Source organism: Condylura cristata, unplaced genomic scaffold (genome assembly GCF_000260355.1).
Source record: "Condylura cristata isolate star-nosed mole 26May11 unplaced genomic scaffold, ConCri1.0 scaffold00001, whole genome shotgun sequence".
NCBI classification, from domain to species: Eukaryota; Metazoa; Chordata; class Mammalia; order Eulipotyphla; family Talpidae; genus Condylura; species Condylura cristata.
The window spans coordinates 52,172,436-52,197,010 of NW_004567102.1; the positions used below are offsets into that span (position 1 = coordinate 52,172,436).

Below are 24,575 nucleotides of genomic sequence, written 5' to 3' on the forward strand. Positions count from 1 at the left end.
CAACCAAGGAAGGGACTGCCCAGACCAAGGCTATCACTCACTAGAGAAAACTTCTAGAAGCAACTAGGATGTATAAGAAAGTAGTAGAGAGTGACTTCTTAGGGTGCTTAGGTAGTGACTCTTCCTTTTTATCTTGGTGAGAAAATTCATGGAAACTGATTTTGGCTCAAGGCCAGAAAAGTATTATGGGTTATATATGAAAGCATTAGAATTAAATCTTGTATAAATTTCTTCTAAATAGACATAAAAGGTTCAAGTATAAAAGTGCTCTGGTATAGAAAAAAATTAACATCAAATTTGGCAATTGCCTACTATGCAGCAAAGGAAGGATTTGGAGTCAGCAATTATCCAGCCCCTCTCCCAAGTAAATATTCCTATTTTGAAAGCTCTTTACTTCCAACCTTTTTTCTACTATATAAGCAATTGCTGAGTGAGACCAAAATCCAAAGGAATCCTTGCTGCAAAAAGACTTTCACATTGTTTAGTGGAGTGCTAGGTGCCAAAGAAATTTTGGGGGGGGGTGCAAAGTAAATTTTGGGGGGAGGCTGGGCAGAAGTTCCCACCCTCCCACCAATGCCTTTAAATGAGCTTAGGTGTGCATCCTAGAATGTAGCCTTGTAATTTTATGCTGAACACATTAAATGGTACTAGGGAATGAAATCACAACATCTAGAATTCAGGAAAAAAATTGCAAATAGCCAGTTCCTTTAACAAAAACACAAGAGGGTAGAAAGAGGTTAAAGGGAACCTAAAGATTAAGAGAGATTTGAAACACCAATCAATAGAAATATGTGAAACCTGACTGAATTTCAAAAGACAAAAAGGATTTCAAGGAATTAGATATGAATAATGAAATGTGACTACAGACTGGTTAAAAGTCTGTTTATTTTTTAGTTATGATAATGGTAATAATGGGGTTTGAGTCCTTATCTTTCTTGAGATACATATATACATATAATGCTAAAAGCTTTAATTTTTTCGCTTACAAATTTAGAATTTGAAGAATAAAAACAAGTAAACAAGCAAATGAAACCACCAAAGTTGCTCAACTGAATTTAAGACTCCAGGATCCCCATGCAAGGGTAAAAGAAAGAACAACTCTAGATATTATTTGTGTATCAGATAAAGCATGCATTTCAAGGCTGCTTTATGAACTACTGATATAGAAAAATAAACATACCAAAGTGAGAGACTTCTACGGAGTTGAGCTTCTCTATCATAAGCTTTGTGACAAGTTCATCTGGAATGTTGTGACCAGTTAGCAGCATGGATTGCAACTAAGAACAAGAACAAATAGTGTACATTAATGTACCATAGACCTCTGATATAGAGCTTTCTACAAAAACAAAACAAAACAAAACAAAACACATTACTGTAAAATTTTGCTTTATTTACCATCTTTCCTGATGTTGTCTCATTGGCAATATGTTCTTCTAAAACTGACAAAGCTAAAATACAAATTTAAAATATTAGCAAGAACTAATATTAGATCGCCAAATTAAGATATGTAAGCTCTTATAACTGGTAAGAAAGAGTAACACTGCCTATCACTTTAGAGTTAACAAAGCAAGTTTATACACATTTATGTAAGCCTAACCAAAGTAAGAGGCAGCAGAATGTCCTCTCAGGGAACTTGTCTCTATCACTGGTTAAAGGATCCTGGGAAAGCTAACTTGCTAAACACCTCTGCTTCTCACTATGCCTTGTGTAGTAGGCAAGGGGGTGTGAGCATGAAATGATGGGGTGTATATGAAGGTGACTGGGAAAATTGCTATGTATTGCACAAAAATATGTATCAGTATTGTTAGACCAGGTAATTGCACAACAATATAGTTACAGTCAAAGCACATTAATTTGGCATTCTACTATATAAAAGGAAAGGAGGCATGAAGAAATGTTGAAATGGATAAACACTGATTAGAAAAAGGGTCCTGAGGTTGAAATTCCAAAGATTTGTTTCCTTTTTAAGAGGAAATATTATATGGCTTGCTCGAAGACATCCTGAGATGGAAATGACAGGGGCGTGGGGAGAATCCAGGAGCTGAATTATGTCCCTATGCTAATAATCTATGGAATGTTTGGTATCATTTAGATTTCCTACAAGTGAATTATTTTGAGAAAAGAAAAAGGAAAATCTTAAAGTTGTGTTTGTTTGTTTAACCGTTCTCTCTCAAATTGTACCAGACCACAATTTCACTAATAGCACATAGAGTGATCACTGCTAAAATGATTTTATCAATAGAAGCTTTAAAATTTCATTGTCACTTTGAAAGGCAAATATGAATCAGTGCTATTTTAATTATCATTTCTTTGGGTAACAATGAGGTTAAGCTTTTTTTTTTTTCTATTAATCTTTCTTTTTTCTATTTTTATGAGCCAGTGATTCATTCCTTTACTTATTTTTCTATTAGGGAATAAGTAGTTTACTAATTAAAAGGATATTTATAGATTAGGATGTGAACCTTTGTATGCAAACAATGCAAGCCAATTTATATATAAATTAAAAACAATTTTATTACCGAAGATAACTAGTTCCTGAAAAAAGGCACATATGGGTAACTATGAGAATTCCTCTTCATCTTTCATAGGGAGAAACCTCAAATACATATATCTTGAATAGTTTTCAATAATAGAATTAAAAAATTGGAGGCAATAGAATATAGTAATAGCCATTCCATAAACCCTCCTAAATTCTATGAACAAAATTAGAAGGGCCAAACCTGCATGATGCTTTAGAAAGAGCATCATCACTGGGTTGAGAGATGTATGATAAAGAAAATACAGTAAAATGTTGATCATAGAATCTACAGGGTGACTCTATGGGCAAATACATGTTCTTACACAATTCGTTCCCTCTTTATGTGCATTTGAAAGTTCATAACAAAATAATGGAGAAAAAAGGCAACGTTTACCTTCCACACGAATACATTTCCATGCCTGTGCTATGTGATGAGCCAATGTTGTCTTCCCAACTCCCTAAAAAGAAAGATGTTATGTAAAACCTAACAGAACAGCTGTTTGCCAGCAAACAGCTATTCCCATTTTTAATGAGTCCATTTATGGTTATTATTACTTCAATGTTACCAAGTAAAATTTTTCCCTACAAAATAAAGGTAGAGTAGACACTACATATTTATTGCTTCATTTTTCTCTCTAAGTGTCACATATGTCAAACTTTATGAAGTGATTTAAACAAAGTTTAAAGAAAAAATTTAAGTTGTATGTAGGGCACTGAACTTTTTGACAGTCAAATTTTGTAATTTTGAATACAAATCATTATGACTATTGAGAGTCATCATTTCATTTCCTTCCTGAAGTTTGTAATCATGAATGTTCAGACAGACTTCCATTTAGTAACTTTATGAGCTAAAATTTCTTTTTAACAGAATCTTTAAAAAGTATCATAGTTTAAAGTAATCACTTTAATAAAGTAACATTTCTGTTTTATTGTTTTCACTGTTGATTTTTAAAAGTCTATGGTGTTTTTAGAAATATAATGAAAAATACTGGAACCTTTGGTTCCCTTTCAATTATAATGTACAAAAAAATTTTAAGTTATACAATGAAAGTTTAGCAAATACTCAAAAAAAATTAGTACACTGTGGTTTTATTTTTGAATGGTTAACCTAAGGTTATAATTTTAGAAAACAAACTATGTATTGAATAATAAATTAGGGTAAATAACTTACTGGTTTTCCAAATATAACAAAGCAAACAGGTTTAGACAACAAAAAGTTTTGTTCAGCTTCATCTTCATTAAATATATCCACAAAAGGATGTTCCTCTGTCTTCTCTGGAGAAGTCATAATTTAGAATACTAAAAAAAGGAGTAAGGTCAGTAAAGCCCCTGGTTTAGTTTGAAAAGATAGGCATGTAGTCAGGAAGAATGAAGATATCCTATAAATTTACTTAGCCTAGATGCCATTCCATGCTACTAAATACACAGATTTTACCAATAATTTCAAGTTAAAGCCATCTATTTAGACAATAATAGGCTTTTAGTTTGACACAAAAAGCAAATCCAATTATGTGCTAAATAAAAAACAGATAAAACAGCTTCTGAAACACTAAATTAAGGTGAAAAATGCATATAGGTACACATATTCATACATGTGATTATGTGTATATTTTACCAAAGATCTATTAGTTATACTTACATACATACATATATATCTGTGTCTATATGTGCTTATATATATCTACAGCATATCCCTATCTATTTATACACACACTAATAACTATATCTACCTATGGCTGTATCCAGAAATAGAAAAGATATAGATAGATAAATTTGTTAGATTTATATCTTTTTATATATGTATATATATATATATATTTTTAAAGATTTATTTGTGCATACAGAACTGGGGTACAGGCCAGAGGTGCAGGGACGGTGAGAGGATTCACCAGAGGCAGAGTGGGGAGCAGAACAGGTAGACTGATGAAGTTCACTGCTGAGGGGAGCAGCGGGAAGGCCAGGAGAGGTCTGCTGCGCCATGTGGGTCAGGGTGCAGACTGAACTCATGCTGAAGTGGCGTTAGCTTCTTAGTGCTGCACTTTAACCTGCTGGGCCACCAAGCAGTTAAGGGAGCCTTCATTAATCTTATTAAGAAATTTTTTCCAGAAGTAATGTATTTTTTTCACTTTGTAATTTTCAATAAATGTAAAAACAAGTATTTGATTTTATATAATTTTTAGAATCTATTATTTTGGACTATGAAGTTAATATAACTCCAATTACAGTTTATGTATAAGAACTACATTACTTTTGAGTCAATCATCCAAATAGAATTCATATTTTTTGGATTTATGTTTTGTAACAAAGATCATGTCTTATTTTCAACTATCAAATTCTTTTATACTACTTACATATTCATATTTATAAAATATCTAAATAGGCCCTCCCTGGTGGCGCAGCGGGTTAAAGCGCAGCACTTAGAAGCTAAAGCCACTTCCGCATGAGTTCGATCCCCGCCTGCCCCGGAGGGATCCCTCATGGCACGGCAGACCTCTCCTGACCAGCCTGCTGCTCCTCTCAGCAGTGTACTTCATCTATCTCCCTGTTCTGCTCCCGGCCCTGTGTGTGGTGAATCCTCTCACCATGCCTGCACCTCTGGCCTGTACCCCAGTTCTGTATGCATAAATAAATAAATCTTTTAAAAATATATCTAAATATACTCATAGAATATTCCCATTACTTAAAATAGCATTAGGCATATTTCTTGATCACAATGAAAAAAAAAAAAACTATAAAGGTATGTTTAAAGCCCTATTTCAGAAAATAATACTCTTCTAGATATTATTTCTAGAAATATCAGAAAAATAATACTCTTCTAGATATTACAGGATTAAAGATGTTTTAAAGTGAAAATGAGAAAACATGGACAAAATAAAGTTAGTTGCTTTTTTATTAGAAATAATTAAAATGGGCTGGCAAAATATTTTTAAATTATTTTCTAAAAGCCAATAATTTTCATTTAAAGGAGCCATGTATACTATAAAATTTTGCTTAAGGATAGTAAAAAAGACCCAAATGAATAAAGAGCCATAATATATTTTTAGATGAAAAGGTATAGTTTTGTAATATTAATCACCCTACTAATACATAAAGTTAAATTTTTGTTAGTTCACTGACTATGTGTGTAAATTTCTGGATTCCCTTTATACAACCAACTTATGATAAAGGAGGCATTTAAACTTGGTAAATAAAAGATGAATTGTTTAAGATAACTGATACACACTCCATTTAAGTTGTACCTGTTTGCAACAGATAGGCTGAGCCCTTAATATGCACAATCTCTTGAGACCAAACACCTATGCAGGAACAAATTGATTACACAAGTGACATGTGTTCCCAGTATGGATTTGCATTCCATACGTGCTTTATCTTGCCACCATGTGAGGATTTGAGTGTCTCATTTATCATATGGGACCCCACATAATATTGCTTGAGTCAAAGGATCCTCTTTAGTACATGAGATATGAGGCATATGATCATGGGATCCACTGATCCAGCCACCTCACCTAGAAGCTGTCTTAACAGAATGTAGGAATGACCTCTTTAAGCCACCACTAGTTTGGGATCATTGAGACAATGTATTTAAAGTGAGGAATATACTTTGAGCCAGGGTTGGCAGCAGGAACGGCCCCTTCCACCTTTTCTGTCAGTCCTTCCCCACAAGTTTAGGCTCTGGAGGCCCAAGTTTTGATAGAGGAGAGGGATGCTTCTACAGGAGTTCCAGTTAGGTGTCACTAAACTTAAAGATCAAGATGCTGCTGCCACTTGGTATTGCTTGACTTCACAAGCCCATAAGGACCTGCAAGAAGAGAGCAGTTAGCTGCTACATAATTGGGCAGGGACATCTATATTTTGACCTCAGGGGATTCTCTGAGACTCCACTAATGTGCTCATGTCCAGTGAACGGGTAATTGCAGCAATCATGATCTGACAAGGACATGGATACCAGAGGCTTATAGGATTATACCTCTTCAGGAAGTATACCTACTGGTTGTCCTACTGGGAAAACAATTTAAACCAGCAAAAGCGCTGACCAAGGACAAAGGAAATCTAGATGAGAGGTACACAAGGCCAGTGATGATCAAGTACCAACCTAGGATTAATTGCAGTAGTGGATTCTGTAGCTTGTCCCACTAATTTTTGTTGTAAGTACATTTCTAAGAATTTGGGAGCACCTTAAAAAATCAGTGATATGACAGTGGGAGAAAGAGTGGATATGAGTGGTTCAAAGGCTGGAAGGCAGCTGATGCTACTAGTGCACTTGACATGTGCTTGATGTATACCTGTTCCATGCATGGCCAGCCCATTTCCAGCTGCTAGCCTATGCAGCTCTCTGGCTACCGGCTCTTCCCAGCTGCCAGAACCTATTCTATGTGAGCACAAGGCAGAATGGAAGTTCCAGGGAATAAATGTTCTACCTGACAAACCTCAACTAACAACTGATGTGAGATAGTGAATAAATACTCCAGCAGGCTCACTGCCTACTAGGAAGGGAGAACTCAGAGATATATTAGCCCAATATTTCCCAGCGAATTCAGCCCTCCAGAGAAATTTGCTTAATAATATTCCTTTTATTTAGCTTCTTTGCCTTCCCTACTGCTGTTTCCTGGGGTTCATTTCCATATAAACTAATTGCTCTCAAATTTTTGTCTCAAGATCTGCTGCAAACTAAGAGAAGGGCAAATGGAAGTGCTTAGTTATAGTATAATATGACAACTAAAAACTCAACATTGGAAACCACAATTCTATAGCTATTTTAAGATTTATTATCCTAACTAAAAACATTGTACACATATACATATATTTTTTAAATTTGTATTTCTTGTGTACCTCTTTAATTCATACTTAGAAGATTTGCTTTCCATAATAAAACAGAACTAAGTGATTTTTTTCAGTTAAAAGATCCAAGTTAATGAAAAATGCCAGAACCAACCTGGCTATCTTTCTAGTTCTTAATAAGAAGTGTACCACATCATGAACGAGAATAAAAAATAGTATTTAAAAAAACTTATAACTTTTCAAATTTGAATTTACAATGTAATCTCTAGAGTGGCAACATTATGTGTTTCTTCGGCATAGACTTCTGGTTTCCTTACATTTTTAGTTTCCTTACATTTATAGACTATTAGTTTCCCTCCACAGTGGGTTCTACTATTTATGAGGGACGCATCTCCTGGGAGACCGAGCACTTCCGTCAGGTTAAGTTAGTTGCCACTTCAGTAATTTTACTCTCATCATTAGTGCTCTTTAAGTATGGACAGAACGAAGACTAGTCGTTGAGAAGGGAAGTGGCTTTTAAAAAGCTAAAATTTACAGATATATCAAAGTTAAGTTTCGCAAAAGGAATCGCACTAGGGTCCCTAGAGGGGGTAGGATTCCATTTAATCGATACCAAAATACCTCCCGGCGGTGTACTTCGACCCTTTACTTACCTGTGGCCGCGGGCAGACCCCAGTGAACGCCACAGACCCGCTGCAGCAGCTTCCCGGGATTCGCGGGTCTGTTGAACGGTTGCCTAGGGAACTCCTGGCTGCACTGAGCGCGGGGCCTGTTGGGAACCCGGCTTAGGGAGTTGGGGACTTCGATTTCCCCCCTCATTTTAATAATTACTTTTGCAGCTAATTTTGTATTCATAATTTCGACACACTCCTTTTGATAAACAGGAAAGGTGACTATCAGTGAGGGAACATCAAATGGAAAAAAATCTTATTTATACCCAGAACTGCCTAGCTCTGAAGTTACACAACTCAGTATACACGATGGTTCATTTATAAAAGGTTAGTGGCGAAGTCCAAATTTCCACTTTAGCTAAGTAAAAAAAAAAAAAAAAAAAAATCCTTGAATTACACAGACTCTGTACAACATGGACTTGGTTAACACTTAAAGGACAACCTAAAGAGACGTGAGGAGAAGAAGCAATGCATAAATAAACAGGGGGCGGGGAGGACCAACTTGGGAATAGATCTGTATGCAACCTGGAGAACCGCTCCAAGAGAAGCGCTTCCGTTTTACCTTATCAACCAAAGAATGATTAACTCAAACACTTTCTCCACCCTTTTCTCTGCCCTCACCAAAGATGGCACCTACGGCTTCCGCGGCGGCACGCACGTTCTGGGAGCCTCTATACGTTCTCTCTATGGTACATCCTCCAACCCCGCCCCCTCCAGCCTGGGGCGGGACTAGCTTGGAGGTGGCAGGCGGGACGTGCAGAGATACGGAAACACCGGAATTATGGCCGGTCACCTCAATCTTTAGTGCCCAGACAGTGCTCATCCTAGCTCTCTTGCTGTGCAGAGGGTGAGGTGACGTCTCCCGGACCTCCTGTGGTATCCCGGCGGCTGCTGCAACCTGGGTTGTGGCCTGGTGCCCTGTTGCGGTGGCCAGCATTTGTTCTAGCCATGCCCGCGGCCGCCGCCCCCATCATCAGCTCGGTCCAGAAGCTCGTTCTGTACGAGACCAGAGCTGTGAGTACCGGGCGCGGCAGGGCGCGGGCGGGAGGAAGGCAGCGGAGCGACGGGGGCCTTCGGGGTCCGGCTCGTCCCCTCCCCAGTTCCCTGACCCTGAGGGGACACAGCTTGGGGAAGCTGGGGAAGGTGTCCTCCCCTGATTGTTGTTCCCAGGGCACCACTGCGTTTTCGTATACACAGGTCGCCTTAAAAGGCCACAGTTGAAACATACGGGAGACAGGTGCTGGTGTTACTGGAGAAACTCTTCAGGAGGTTCTGGTACGAGTCACAGGATTCTTTTCAGCTTTCAGAAACTCTGTTCGCGTTCTGCAGTTCACTGGAGTAGTCAGGAGTATGAAAAAAAGTTGACGTACGACTTTTCTGTTTTCCTGTTGCTAGGCATACATACCATCACTATGACTGATGGTAGTTTTATCGCTGAAAGCTTTTGTCCTTTCCTTTTTACTTGAAAGAAAAACTGTCGAGACAGCTAATTTGTTTGTGTAACATTTTGCTTTTCACTTTTTATAACATTTAAAAAAATTACTTCAAATTGCCATACAAATAGTTACTAGTAGAATAAGCAGATTAGGTTTTTTTTTTTTTTTGCTTGTTTTGTTAATTTTAGGTTACTAGTTCCCTAAAATTTAAGGAATAGTGTTTAGAGAAGTACATCCTTTGCCATCATTGTGGGTGGAAAATAAAATACAGTTTTTCTAAATAAAGTATTGCTTTTCTAAATTTTTAATATAACTGATTTTAGAGTCTGTATTTACAATTACACTACATGGTAAAAAGACTGGGTATGCTTACTACCTTTCCTTGTGCTATGGAATGTGTTATAAGGCACAATCAGGGGAACTTGAGTTACCTCCATTAGACAGAAGAATACAAGCAGGTACTTTTCAGTTATGTGGTGGTCTTAAATAGTGTATCTGCTTCAGGTCATCATTAGTGTAGAAATATTGTTGACCAAATTTTTGTTGATAACTTGATTTGATTAGAACCAGACCAGAAGGTGAAATTATCTAATAAGCTGTATTTGTAAATGCTTTAAATTGTTTTCTGAGGACAGTCATGTAAAAGTGTCACTTGGACATTGAAATAAAGCCTTCTGCTTTCTGTACTACATGCAGGTTAATAACTCTAGTTAGAAACATAAATACTTAAAACAGAAATTTCAGCCCTTTATAAATTGAGCATTCAGGAGAATTGAGAAGTTAGTGTTCTTTCTAAAGCACAATTTACATTTCTGCTCTGCTCAGAAACCTTCAGTGCCTCCCCATTTAGAGGAGAGTAAACTCTGAATCCTTTAGTTTGGCATTCAAAGCCATATTTAATTTGTCCTCAACTTGTCTGTCTGATCATATACCTAATTTAATATTAATTCTGCAAGCATTCATTGAGGATTAACTGTGCTTTTATATGTCTTATTCTGCAGTAAAATTGTTTTGCTTTCATTTACTATGTTGCGTTTTTCTGAATTTCTCCCTTAAAATTTTCTCCCCCACAACTCCCCCTCCCCCTACCCACCTCATTCACTGTCAAAACCTTGCTGGTCCTCATAGCCCACTTTTGTAATAACAGGAGATTCTCAATAGATACTGCTTGAGGGAATCCAACACAAAGAGGTGTGTGTTCTAGAACTAGCTCAGATCCTCTCAGTGATCTAAGTTATGGAAACTAACTTTGATGAGCTTAAAAATAAAAGGCAAATTTATTAGAAGCGTTCTGGGACAGCTGTTTCATAGATAGTCATGGATGGGGCTGAACCCCCCAGCCTCTGAAAAGGTACCAGACAGCAGGGTTTGAGAACCCTCTCAGAATGCTGGAGAAGGTGCTTATGGACAGAAGGAATCTGATGGACTCAGCTATTATTGGCTGTTTACCTGGGGAGATAAATATTGTTGTGACCTGGCAACAAAGGCCTATGGAACCAACATTTTGTTTCACGGAATGGTGGAGCCAAGGCAACCATCCTGAGTAATGTCTATTGCATTTCATTTCTGTCCTTTCCTCCTCAGTAAAATGGGTTATTCCTTTTAAAATATTTTTGACTTAAAAGATATAAACAGAGGGCTGCCCTCGTGGCACAGCGGGTTGAAACACAGTACTAAGAAGCTAAAGCCACTTCAGCATGTGTTCAATCCCTGCCCCAGATGTGACCCACATGGTGTGGCAGACCTCTCCTGACCCGCCCACTGCTCCCCTTAGCAGTGTACTTCATCAGTCAGCCTGTTCTGCTTCCCATTCTGTCTCTGACACTCTCTCTCACCACCCCTTCACCTCTGGCCTGTACCCCAGTTCTGTATGCATAAATAAATAAATCTTAAAAAAAAGATATAAACAGAAAGATCTTTATGAGTAATAAACTCAGTAAATAATTCAAAAAAAGGTTTAAAATCACTGACAACTCAGTAGATCATAGGAGTTAAAGACTGCAGCAGGTTGTATTAATGAGAATAACAGCTAGTATTTATGGACCACTATTGTGCCGTGAACTGTCAAAGCACTCTACATGTTTTATGTACCCCTTATAAAACCTCTGAAGAGATAAATGATGTTACTACTACTATTGTTATTATTATTCAGTGAAGAAAATAATGAGGCAAAGAGTATTACCAAAAGTGTGATCCAAGAAGTGGTGCCAGGCATGTGTAGTTTGTAACTGAATCGTGACAATTACTTATTGAAATTGAGTAGGCGATAAGAAAATTTTATAGCATTTGGACAGAGTAAGTTATATTTATGATGACTGAGATAATTGAGAACACTGAATTTTTGGTTTGTGTGTTGTTTCTTTTTTTTTCTTAGCTTTTTTATTATGGAAATTTCAAGCCCTTAAAAGTTAACAGAATAGAATAATGAACTCCCAGTATCCGTCATCTAGCTCAAAATTTGTCACCCTTCATTTTCTGTTACTCATTCTACTTTCCACCTATCACTCATTATTTTGTAAGGATTTTTTTTTCCTTGAAATTTACATAAGTTGAAATGCACAAATCTAAGCTGTAGAATTTGAACAAAAGTATACAGGTGTCAGCAATACTGCTGTCATGATATGAAACATTTCTGTCACCCTGAGCAATTAATCCAGCCTTGAGGCTCCTACTGCGCATGCAGCTCAGTTCACCTAGGAGGTGCCCACAGGGATTTAGAATCTGGTTTCCAGTGTGAAACTAAGGGATCAGGAGTTTACTCTCTTGATATGGAGGAGTGGGGGGACATGAAAGGTTTCTGAGAGGAGACTATAATATGAGTCATACTTTAGAAAGAACAGCCTGAAGTTATCCTGGGGGAAACTGCAGTTTGCCTTAAATTCCAGTTTTCAGGTGCTGTTGTTTAGGATGTGATGCAGTAAGTGACCATTTCATGACAAAGAAATGAACACTTACCGGTTGGCTTTACAATTGGTAACTGAATAGAACTACTCAGATTTTTGTGTCTGCATGTATATTTTGTAGGGGGTGAGTCTGTTAAGAGTAATATTTACTCTTGCTAGCTCAAGATTGTTAGTATTTATGTACAGGTTTCCCCTGCTATCTGAAAGTAGAATTTTTCTACTTGGTATCATTTATATGATATGGAGAGAGAATGAGTCTGGGAGTGCTTTTGCCATTATTTTCTATGGGAAAATTTTGGAATATTCTCAGACCCAAATAATAACCAGCCAAATCATACCAAATTGGAATGTTCTACTTACAAATAGTGGGGGAAACCTATATATGTGTATGTAATTCTTGAGTTATGCCTTAATTTTGGTGAAACATCTTCAGTTTATGTACTGTAGTATTTTTGATGTGAAGCATATCTGAAAATGTTCTTACCCTACCCTCACATTTGATTTATAGATTTAATGTTGAATTAAGATTGAAGTAAATTTGCCCTTAGAATCGTGAAGGCACCACATCCCTGTCTTCACCTTCCATTGTAGCTATTGAAAATTCTCAAAAATTAAGGATTTAAGGAAGGTCTTCCCTTCCCCTGCCCATCTCACCAAACTGAATAAAATGAGAACCACATCATGAGGAATACAGTTGACTTAATTAGCCATGGTTTGTGTAATTAGGGAGTGGGAGATAATAATATAGCCTGAGGTTGATTAAGGGTTCAGAGTGGGAAACCAAAAAATAAAAAGTGGGAGTGAGAAGCATAGTATCTGTAGCTGATTTAGGGTACAGGTGGAGGTAACAATTCTCTGCTTGTCTAGAGAGAATTTGAAGTTTCCCCAACAGTAAAACCCTTGAAGCTCATAAAAGTGAACTGGGAAACCTCCCTCTGACTATCGGAGGCTCATTTTTCTAGGTTGCACTGCCGGCTTTGACGAAGGAGTAAGTGAGGTGGCAGGCTTGTAATACTGTTAGACTGTGAGAAATAACTTCATGGAGATCTGTTCAAATAAAACCTTTAATCTGAAAGTTCAAGTGAAGTTTAACACTAATTGAAGCTGTCAGACAACCTAAATTTTCTTCTCTTTCAAGAGAATATTAGAAATTATTATTAGAAATATGTGAAAGATAGAGCTGATTTTCCTGCCTCAGATGAAAAGTGAGTGATTAATTAGCCTGCCATGATAAAAGAAGATAATAATGTTAGTAGATTGAGTTTCCTGTTAAATGGATTATCTATTGTATTCCATTTGGAGTTAGTGTATTTATTTTAGAACTACATTCATCTTATACGAAGCCACCATGTTAGAGCTGCATGTTAAAGTTTTAAGCTTTTTCTTGAACAGAGATGCTTAACTTGAAGAGAGCAAGCTCAGATCATCTAGCTGAATAGACATTTTAACACACTTTTAAAAAAAAGTCCTCATTCTCTACCCTAACGCCTCCCAACACCACAGTCCTCCTTCCACCAATGCCCAGCATATCTACAATTGTGGCATGTCTTTACCTGAACAAACCTTTTCCACTAGAATGTTAATTCAGTCTGTATATGCACTCAGTCTCGATGATGGATGTCTGGTTTATGAAAACCCTGTGAACTCCAGTTAACTGCACTCTTTGCTTCCCTCTTGCGTATGGGCATTTTATTTTCCTCCTTTTTTACCTTTATCTAGTGCAAGCATGCACAAGGCAAGTTCACTTGTCCATTCCACTAGATGGAAAGGAGAGTCCTGGAGCCCTCGATAGATTTTACCAGCCTTTAGCAGTTGGAGCAGGGAACCAGGAACATACACACGAGGCAGGCAGGTGGCTTGAGAGGAGGCAGGCACTGTCCGGGCCAGGGGGTTAGGAGGCAGGCGGGGAGCGAACTTCCCAGCCCCCAGTGAATCTCTGCATTCACTCTGGCCTCTGTCTGACCGTCAGCCTGTCATTGATGGTCTTGCATGGACTGGGTCGTCCTGCCTTGCTGCCGCCGCCGCTGCCTTTAGTCCACTCCTCGGCACAGGTGTGGGTACTTACACATGCGCGCACACGCGCTGTAGGTGGCCACAGCCAGAGGTGCGCATGCCCGGTGGTGCACACGTCCTTCTGCCTGGGCATCCATACAAGCAGCTAGAGGGCGGGAAAATGCCTGGTTTTTAACTTCATTTATCCTACACATTACCATTTGAACTTCAGACTGCCAGTAGTTAAGTTATTTCCTTCTTATAATCCGTAGTTAGAATTTACAATGAGTTTAACCCCAGCTCTCCCAGGAGTGTAATTTGGGTTCTCTATGTGATGATTTTCTTGTTTCCCCACGTTCTGTACCGTGTTCTTTCTTTAGATTTACATCTTATTTTAGGTGGAACATCTCCAGCTGCTTCGTTAGAAAGGGTTCATGTACTGTAATATTTGTGATCTGGAGGATGTCTGATAATATTCCTACTCTGTCCTCACATTGGATTGATAGATTTTATGTACCACATCTTTTTAATCCAGTCATCCACTTTTGCGCATTTGGGTTGTAAAAGAGATATTTTAAGGATTCTTGGAGACATCTTAATGTGGATTGTGAGATAATATTGTATCAGTGCTATTACAATTATGTTGGAGGATGTCCTTGTTTATAGGAGATACATTTTAAGGTTTCTAGGTGTGATGTGTTGTGATACCTGCAACTACTTCCCAAATGGCTCAGGAAAAAAAAAATCTCAGGAAGGAGGAAAGGAGGGAAAAAATGTAGCAAAATTTTAACAATTGGTAAATCTAGGTGAACGGTATATGGATATTCACTTTACTGTTCAGTTAATCATAATTTTAATGTACTTAATTAAAAAATAAACATTTAAAAAATCAGTGGAGAAAAATTTAAGGAAAAGATATCTCAGGAAATTTTTTTTTTTAAAGATTTACTTATTTATTTGTACAGAACTGGGGATAGGCCAGAGATGCGGAGGGTGAGAGGATTCACCAGAGACAGAGCGGGGAGCAGAACAGGCAGATCAATGAAGTACACTGCTGAGGGGAGCAGCAGGCGGGTCAGGAGAGGTCTGCCACACCATGTGGTCACCTCCGGGGCAGGTGGGGATCAAACTCATGCTGAAGTGGCTTTAGCTTCTTAGTGCAGTGCTTTAACCCGCTGCGCCACCAGGGAGGGCCATCAGGAAATTTTTAAGTTCTTAAGTGCTAAGGTCCATTTGGAGCATAATATTACATATAATGAAGACTAAGAATACACACTCACGACCCAAGTCCCCCCCATACACTTAATTAGTTGATATATTTAATTGGAAGCAAATAAAACCAAGTGGAAAGCAGCCAGATGTCCACCAGAGAGCAGTGCAGGAAAATGATCTGTTCACAGCAGGCTGACAGACTTTTGCCTATTAGTGATCCACATGAGGTCGCTCTAATCTGCAGAAACATTTTTAGGAATCAGCCCACGTAGAGGAGAGACAGTAGAGGAGAGACAATGTGGATTTTTATACTGTCTCCTGTTTCTGCCTTCCTGCTCAGATAGGCTTCTAAATTCTGTAGATTCTAGCTTTTGACTCCTCGGCTTGTTGGAGTCTTTGGAAGAATCTGAACAGGAGGTTAGCTGGTATCTGTACTCCAGAGACCTGCAATGCATTTGTATCTCAGGAATTATATCTTTTTACAAAGTGCCACATCACATCTTATTGCAGTTAATCCTTTAATTTTCCAGTGTCTATGAAAATTCAAGGACTTTCATTCAGGGATTTTTACCTCTCTTAAGTGGTTGAATTTAACAGGTCATCGTTTTGTGTGCTTAACCAAAATAGATGGGTTCGTAAATAAATTTGGACAGGGAAAGAAGGGGTGGATGGAACAGGTAGGTAAAGGGATTAACTTGATAGTGGTAATAGTACTAGAACTTTGGTTGTGAATACAGTATGTGCACAAACATTTATACAAGTGTTAGTGAAGCAATACTCCTGACTTACATAATATTGTATGCCGATAGTAGATCAAACCAAACCAAAAAAACCTATCAACATAGGTTAGTGTAAAGGTTGTAGAAAGTTACCTGGAAAATTAAATCATTCTGTGACATGCACTTCTTCTTTCACTTGCCAGGTATACCATGCCTGTAGAACTAGATTGCTATGAGACTGGGGAATTAAAAACCACAGAGGTTACCAAGTTAGCTTCTGTATGCTGCGGTGCTTATAATTAGGTGAAGGGGCACACATGATCGTAGGAAGTAAGCACTGAAGTTAGATTTAAATAAAAATTCTTAGGGAATGGGGCTGGGACAGCGACAAGTGATAAGAGAGGAGTATTTGTAAGGGATATGGTGGATATCATCTGTTTGATCTTGGTTCAGTATAGAATTACTGTTTAGAGATCTTTCAAGATCAATTTTAGCACCAGGGCAATACCTACTTCTTTTGGTAGCTTACTGACCCTTTACCAAGTGAACTAAATGACCTTCTTTGTTATCATTGCATCCAGTTCACACAGCATGTCATTCATGGTAGGTTGTATGGCCCTCTCTTCTGAGGACAAAGACTGGTTACTAATAGACATGTGCATTCTCTCATTCTACTTCCATTCTAGTCCTTGACATATTTTACTTTCTCTGGAATACTCTCTTTTTTCCTGTTCCTTACCCCTTGGTCTGTTTTCTCAAATGCATCTACTCCTACACATTTAGTATTAGAATGATTTAACCAAGCGCTCATATTCTGATATAAGTGAAATCTTACTTTAGAAACTCTTACCCATTCTTTAAAAATCAATTGAATTCTTGACTCTACTATTTTCTGCATATAGAGTAATCACATTAATTTCTTATGCTTGAAATTCCAGCGGTCTACATCCTTCTGTTTGACCTTTAATCTCAAAAATCTTATTTCGGGCCCTCCCTGGTGGCGCAGTGGGTTAAACACAGCACTGAGAAGCTAAAGCCACTTCCACATGAGTTCGATCCCCACAAACCCCGGAGGAGATCCACATGGCGCGGTAGACCTCTCCTGACCTGCCCGCTGCTCCCCTCAGCAGTGTACTTCATCAATCTGGCTGTTCTGCTCCCCGCTCTGTCTCGGTGAATTCTCTCACCCTCCATATCTCTGGCCTGTACCCCAGTTCAAAATGAATAAATAAATAAATCTTTAAAAAAATTTTATTTCTTATTTAATTGCTTTATGTGTCTATGGCTTATCTAACTAATGAGATGGAAAGATGAAATTGATTGTGGCAATATCTTAATTTTTTCAAGATTGAAAAAGTACCACTTTTTAAATGACATTTTGAATAAATATCTTTCAAATTTTATTTTTGCTAGTGAAGTTTTATTTTTTATTTTATTTTAATAGTTTATTTTTACATCATTTTGTGCCTTTTTCCATCTCAGTGATTGAAGTTTTATTTTTTAATACAATTTAAAATTATCTCGTTTAGGTTTTCATAAAAGACTTTCATTTGACTATAAGATAGTTGTTTTTCTACAGTTTTATTTTTCATCCTAGTCTCAGCATTCATTTAAGAAGGCTAATGTGTTCAGGTATAAAACTCAAAGGAAGTGTATCAGAAAAGAAAGAATATTAATTATTTCCTGAAGCTTATCTATAAAAAGCCATTTGGGAAAGTACACTCACTTTAATCTTTCATAGGACTTCAGGGTGGAATTTTGTAGTTGCTATAATAAAGTCATTTTCAGGCTTCTAGAAAATTTGTAAAGAATTATTTGATAAAATATCAATATTTTAATAACTATGATTGTCTAAGCATTCCTAATTATATGTTGAGCTTTCTAATTCTTACCAGAGCTGCTTCTTCCTGGCAAGTTTAAACATCAGTCTCCAATCAGTTAGGTTAATCTCTATATAATGTAATTAAATTCATCTGACCTGGTTACTGGGTACATTTCAGATATCAGACTGATGCTTATCGTGACACCATTGAGAATATTTCAATTTCAATAAAATTGACCTTTTGAAACCAGCTTCCCTTAATCTGCCATAACACTTAACAGAACTATTTCTTTTAAAAGTAACCTGACTTAATATATTTAATGTCAAAAACTGAGGGGTTATAAATCTGTGTAAGGTAAATGTCTTAGGAAACTGACAGCATCTTTTTATTTGTAGAGATATTTCCTAGTGGGGAGCAATCATGCAGAAACAAAATACCGTGTTTTGAAAATTGATAGAACAGAACCGAAAGATTTGGTCATAATTGATGATAGGGTAAGTATCTTGCAAACATGACTACATATATGTTTATACCTGTTGTTTAAAGATATAAAATATCCTATGGCTTATGGTGATATATAATTTTTATAAGCATCTAAATAAAAAATTATTTTTCATGGTTGGTAATAATGAACCTCAAATCTGGTTTCCAGAAATTACTGCTGACAAGAAGTATGCCAGAATTATGCTTTGTTCCTCATTTTGATTTGTTTTACAAAGCAAATTCTGAGTAAGATAATGAATATGTTTTCTCAAAGGGTTAACATTTTAAGGATTCAGTCTAATACTTAATGTTATATCTACAATAGAAGTTTTTTTTTTTTTTGTAATTGTGCTTTAATGTGAAGTTACTTGAAGTCAAGGAAGACTTTGTTACTGCAAATGTTATATTATTGTGCTGTTAAAAATCTTTTTATGAGAAGTGTTAAGCTGTTCTTAGCATTAGGTTCTATGCACTAGAGAAGTGTTAAGCTGTTCTTAGCATTAGGTTCTATTATCCAGAATTACGAAAAGGATTAAGTCAGGTGGCGCAACAATATGAGGCTGTTAGTCAAAGTGAAATACAGTGGTGGTGAAGTAAAGTTAATTTTAGCTCATATAAGAGAATCTAGAAGTTCACGCCCGTGGCTACTTTGGAATGTATGTAGATTCTTGATAGCTCAAATATATCAGAGGCTATAGTTTAGAATCCATTTCTATTAAGTTCTTTGCAAATCTGTTGTCTACATACAGGTATTTAGGTAGGCTGTATAGTGTGATTTCCTGTACTTCCCCCAATAAGCTAAGAGATTTTACTAACACAGTGTAATGATTATTGGCTTTATTTGAGTGTGGGAATATTTGATCAGGGATCTTTTTGAGAATCAAAGCCCTGGGCTTTCTCATAAAAACACATATTTGTTTATACCATCAGAACTTCACATACAGTTTTAAGGAGTTTACAGATTTTTTTTGGAAATTTCTTAAATCTCCGAATCTCTGGTTCAGAATAAAAGGTTTTGGCACAGTTTTTTAGTAAAGCATCATGTGATCCAGTAGCCAGTTTTACCTTTGAAGAGTGTTAGCTTTTAAAGTTTGTGGTTTAACCAAGCACTGTTACATACTTCTTTATGGAACACCTAATGATAGGCAACTTAAAATTTTTCGGGGAAAAGATAATCTAAGCACAACTTGACAGTTTCATTTTACTTATTTTCAGCATGTATATACTCAACAAGAAGTGAGAGAACTTCTTGGCCGCTTGGATTTAGGAAATAGAACAAAGATGGGACAGAAAGGATCTTCTGGATTGTTTCGAGCTGTTTCAGCTTTTGGTGTTGTAGGTAAGAAAAATGCCTCCCTTTTACTATGTACAAACAGCTTGCAAGGATATATTGCTTTAGATTTATGACCCAGACACTCTGGTGGCTTGGGTTGTTTAAAGCTGCATTATCCATCAGTCATCTTTCAACAGCCCTTATATAACATCCGCCCGGTATTCTGCACTTTGTTCAGTTTTATACAAGATACAAACAAATGTGGACGTGGCTTTGGCTTTTAAGGAATCTGTTGTCTGGTTTGTTGAGAAAAGAGAAAGTAAAAATTATTTCTACTGTAAATATTTGCCCTGCTTTAAAAGTGAGTACTTTCTCCCAAGGAAATGATACAGCTATAAAAGGCCACCGCCTCCTTCTTTAAATGACTATTCTTTCTTGCTTGCTGAGAAACTTGGTTCTCTAGCATTAAAGTCTGTTAGAAATTTTATCAGTAAGAAAAAACATCCTTCTCTTGCCAGGAAGATCTAAGTCACTTTGACCTGGAGAAGCAGCCTCAATTTACAACTCAAGCAGAGCCTCAAAGAAGGGTTTCTGTGTATGACCATCAGCTGCCGTGCTCACTTTAATGTTTTCCAGGAAATGAGGCCCCTGAGTCTGTTTCTTAAGCCAGACTTGATGTTTATCTCTTGGTCCTGCATTGGTTTGACCCTCTTCATCTAAATTTTACCTAAATTCCACACTCCCTCCAAGTCCTGTAATAACTCCTTTATTTATTCACAAACAAATGTAGAATGGTTTCACTTGCAAGGAGTCTGCTCTCTGGCTGGTGGGGCATTTGTGAGATGTGTTTCCCATTGCAGTAGGTCAGTAAAGCTGTCTTTGCTATACTCTGGATTTCTCCCTGGTGGTCTTAGGTTGATGGATGAGGATGGGGGATAGAAACCAGAACACATGACACAATTTAAAAATTATCAGAGCCAACCTGCTTAGTGAAAGGTAGATGACATTGGAACTTATATAGAGGTAGATTACTTGGCCCTGGAATGTCTAGGAAAGATTTCTTGGACAAAATGAGGCTCTTACTGTACCTTGTAAGAACCAAATTTGGATGGATGAAGGGAAGAGATGAGAGATCTGTAGGAGGCATGACAGCAAAGGTACAGGCATGAAGATGCCTCTGGCTGCTTTACTGTTGGTGAGTGCTACGGTGGCCAGATCCTTCAAGGCCTTGGATGCCAAGCAGAGGGCAGTTGCATGTCAGCAGAGCCTTGTTTTGGGTCTGTTTTTAAAAGTCACTCATAAAATTATCTCTGTGCTTCTTAAACCTACTGGATATATGTGATATTGGTAGACTCACTGGTATCTAAAGATGTTAACTAAATGAATATGGACTTCATTACAAATTCTTGCTAGGTTTTCTGATAGTACTTCCTATTTTGTGACTATATTTGTTGAAACTCTGATTATATTCTCCCTTATGTGATATCTGTTTTCTCACTGTGCTTCATAACTCTTTATATGTAAATCCCTTCAGGTCTTTCTGTGGCTTAGGTAGCTGCCAGGGAAGGTCAGGAGTGGTAGGTGTGATTAGATTTTCCTCAAGATGGTCCCTTTTCTATACTTTTTACCTAGTCTTGACAAGTCCCTTGAGACTACGTGTTTAGGGAATAAGAGTTTGTGGACACGTGTACTTCTTTGTGTGTCTTTTTAGTTCATGTGTTTCAATTCCATATATACCATGAATGTTAAATTCCATTTTAAGTGTTGCTTATATTTGAAATTAAGAAAAAACCCTGAAAATAAAGTGGGTCTTAAATATATCAGGTTAAATTTAATATTAGTTACTTAGTAAAGTAAATATATTCCTTTCGGTGCTGATACTTTGTATGCCTATTTCTTTAATGGAATTTTCCTAAGATACCAAATACCTCATTAGCCAGGGTTTACTATTCAAAATTGAACTTTCCTTGATGATTAAGTCTAATGACGTGCAGATCAGTTATTGAGTTGTATTTAAAAATAGCTGCCCTTGGATAGTCTGAAGTTGTATAGAACAGTTTACCTTTATATTCAATTATCCCCCAAACTACTGTTTTGTTTTTATGGCAATTTATTCTTTGTTGTTCCAGGCATGTTTGTTTCTATCAATATTTCTTACCTCATTTTAAGTTTATTGTTAAATTAGCTGTAAAGCCAAAAGCTTTATTTTAATGAATTGGTAACCACGTTTATAACCAGGTGTTTATTTTATACACAAGTACTAGTTAATAAACTCGGTGAAGACTGAAAGGGATTTTGTATTTTACTTAAAGGTTGACACAAGCTATGCAGTCTCTATCAACTGACATATTACAGATAGAGACGAAAGTGCTCTGAAAAATCAGAATTTCCATGCTAACTTATGTTATGACCTTCTTTTTTTGTAATATCAAAATATTCTAAGCAACCATCAGCTTAAGCCAGATTGCCTTAGCCTCATAAGGTGCTGCCTGGCTCAGGTGAGCAAGCACTGCCCAAGACAGGAAATTCCTCAAGAAAGCAAAAGGCTGATTAATAAAAACAATTCTAACACAATCAATATTGTAAGACAAGGCAGTACTAGAACATGCTAAAAAATAATTAAAATTCTTTTACTGCCCACCAGAACCCAAATCTTATCACTCTACTCTCTTATTTAAGCTTTTATTGGTCAGTCTTTAAATGAGGAATCTTACTATCTCCCTTAGTGATTTATCTACCAGAAAACTCCTCCAGCCTAGTCTTCAACCTTACTTTACCCTCTTTCACAACTTCTCCTTGGCCTGCAACCTCACCTTATCCCCCTTCACATCTCCAGCCCAGCCTCCACCCTAGTCCTCAACTTTACTTTACCCTATAAGTTGTCTCAATGAGAATGAAGATCATTAAGTAGCATTTAAGGTTTAAAGGGACTTTATTTTAGCCAATAAACACTGTAGTAAATATAACAATGTTAGCCTTAAATTTTATGAATTTATGTACCTATCTTAACTTTAATAGATTGATTTTAAGAATAATGAATGTTATATCTCAGCTAAAGGGCAATACAACCCTAAACTGTTCTTAGAAAAAAAAAGATGACTGTAACCTCTCAGCCCAGTTCATGTGCTGATGTCATCCCACTGCTTGCTCCTAATGTATAAAATAAACTTCTGCTAAAGGCAGAACAGGAAGACTTGTACCCAACTCCAATTCCCGTGTCTTCCTCGCTCCCCTTTCCCCTTTTTCTCCTTTTTCCCCTTTTTTAGACCCTGCCTGTGATGAAGGGAACAAAGGGTCTCTGACAAAAGGTAACATTCTTAGGTGTTGTCTAGCTATTTCTGTAGCAAACTGAGGCCTTTTATATTTGACACTTCTTAGATGGTGAAATTGTAAAAGACTAACCTATCAGTAAAGTGACACAATAATGCACTAAGAATCATTTATTATTTTTGTGGAAATGCATTTTATGTATTCTAACTTGGCCATGAAAATAAGCCTTAGGATAGTGAAGAGTACACAGGGAGTTAATAAAAGCTGTGATTGTCTAGAAATAATGAGGGGTACTGAAATAGCAACATACAAAATATTTCTCTTTGAAAACTGTACAACCTAGTTGTCAAAACAATTCTTATGTGGACCAGCTAGAATGGTTGTCTCTTTTTCTTTGGCTGTAATATTCTCCCTGCTAACCTATCCAACATGGTTAATTTATGAATAGTATTTTGGCCGGAATGTTTTGAACTGTCATTGTAGTCTGTTTATTTCACAAGTTGTAAGAATCTCGAGTGGTAATTCTTGACTAGTTGTAGTAAAGGACCAGATTTTTCCCCCACCAGTATGTCACTGGGCGACACATTTCTCTGTGAATAATTGGTCTGCACCTTGTGTGTCTGCATCACACAAGTTCAGTAATACCCAAACTAGTTGCACTGTGTTCAAGGCAAGTTCATTGGTCATGCCCAGGCATATTGTGGCAACCTCAAATTGCTTTCAGGTTTACAAACCCACACACCAAAAGTTTGTCACTGGTCCATAGACATGAACTGACCTAGTCCTTTAGCTGCCTTGCCTGCTTCTGACCCACTCCATTATTATTTGACGGCCAGCAAGAGGTTTCGGAAATCAAGAGATGTTTTATCTGGTCCCAGCCACATGCATGGAGCTGGTGATCCATGGTCTGCAACCCTTACTACTGTCAGCAGAGTGACTGTCAGCCCCTTCTGATACGTAATCTTTGCTCTGTGTTCTTTTTCTGCCTTTTAAGCTCTGTAGGACAAGGGTAGAATAAGTGTCACTGTAGTAAATTAAGTAGAGGACTCCACTGTTATTTAAAATAACACCCTTAGAAATAATTGCAGATCAAAGATATTGAAAACAACAACAAAGAGTGAGTAAGGGTGAAGTGGATTTGTTGTTAGTGAGTCTGTTTGGTTCCAGAGGACCCTGTTACACATAGGCTCTGTGTACCTTGTGGAGGTTTGCCATACTTCTCTGGCAGAATGCTGTTCTCTCTGAAGGCTTTCAACATAGTGACTATTTTGGTGGCCCCCACCCAAGATTTGTGTAGACTCGACGCTACTCCATCCTCCCATACTGTCCTTTTAAATATATTTTGCTGATAGCTGGTCTCCAATGACACACCCCTCTCAGATTGAACAGGGACAAACACTTTTGTATGATGACTGTCCTCTAGGCTTCTGGGAAGTACTCAGTAAAATTGGTCTAGGATCAGAAGTACATAGAATGAAGATGAAAAAACTTATTAT

General features: G+C 37.3%; 2 protein-coding genes across 2 annotated transcripts in view; one reads left to right on the forward strand and one right to left on the reverse strand.

Moving 5' to 3' along the window:
• Positions 1–8,032, reverse strand: part of AK9 (adenylate kinase 9) — an 81,592-nt gene extending 73,560 nt beyond the window's left edge. The window contains exons 1-5 of the mRNA XM_004674083.2: positions 7,951–8,032; positions 3,690–3,817; positions 2,913–2,976; positions 1,396–1,448; positions 1,181–1,277 (exon numbers count right to left, since the gene is read on the reverse strand). Coding sequence (XP_004674140.1) covers positions 1,181–1,277; positions 1,396–1,448; positions 2,913–2,976; positions 3,690–3,806 — 331 coding nt within the window. The 5' untranslated portion in view covers positions 3,807–3,817; positions 7,951–8,032. The remainder of the gene's footprint in view (positions 1–1,180; positions 1,278–1,395; positions 1,449–2,912; positions 2,977–3,689; positions 3,818–7,950) is intronic.
• Positions 8,033–8,703: 671 nt separating this feature from the next.
• The window catches only part of FIG4 (FIG4 phosphoinositide 5-phosphatase), a 91,743-nt gene continuing 75,871 nt past the window's right edge, over positions 8,704–24,575 (forward strand). The window contains exons 1-3 of the mRNA XM_004673758.2: positions 8,704–8,982; positions 18,449–18,547; positions 19,752–19,875. Of these exons, the coding sequence (XP_004673815.1) occupies positions 8,917–8,982; positions 18,449–18,547; positions 19,752–19,875 (289 nt within the window). The 5' untranslated portion in view covers positions 8,704–8,916. The remainder of the gene's footprint in view (positions 8,983–18,448; positions 18,548–19,751; positions 19,876–24,575) is intronic.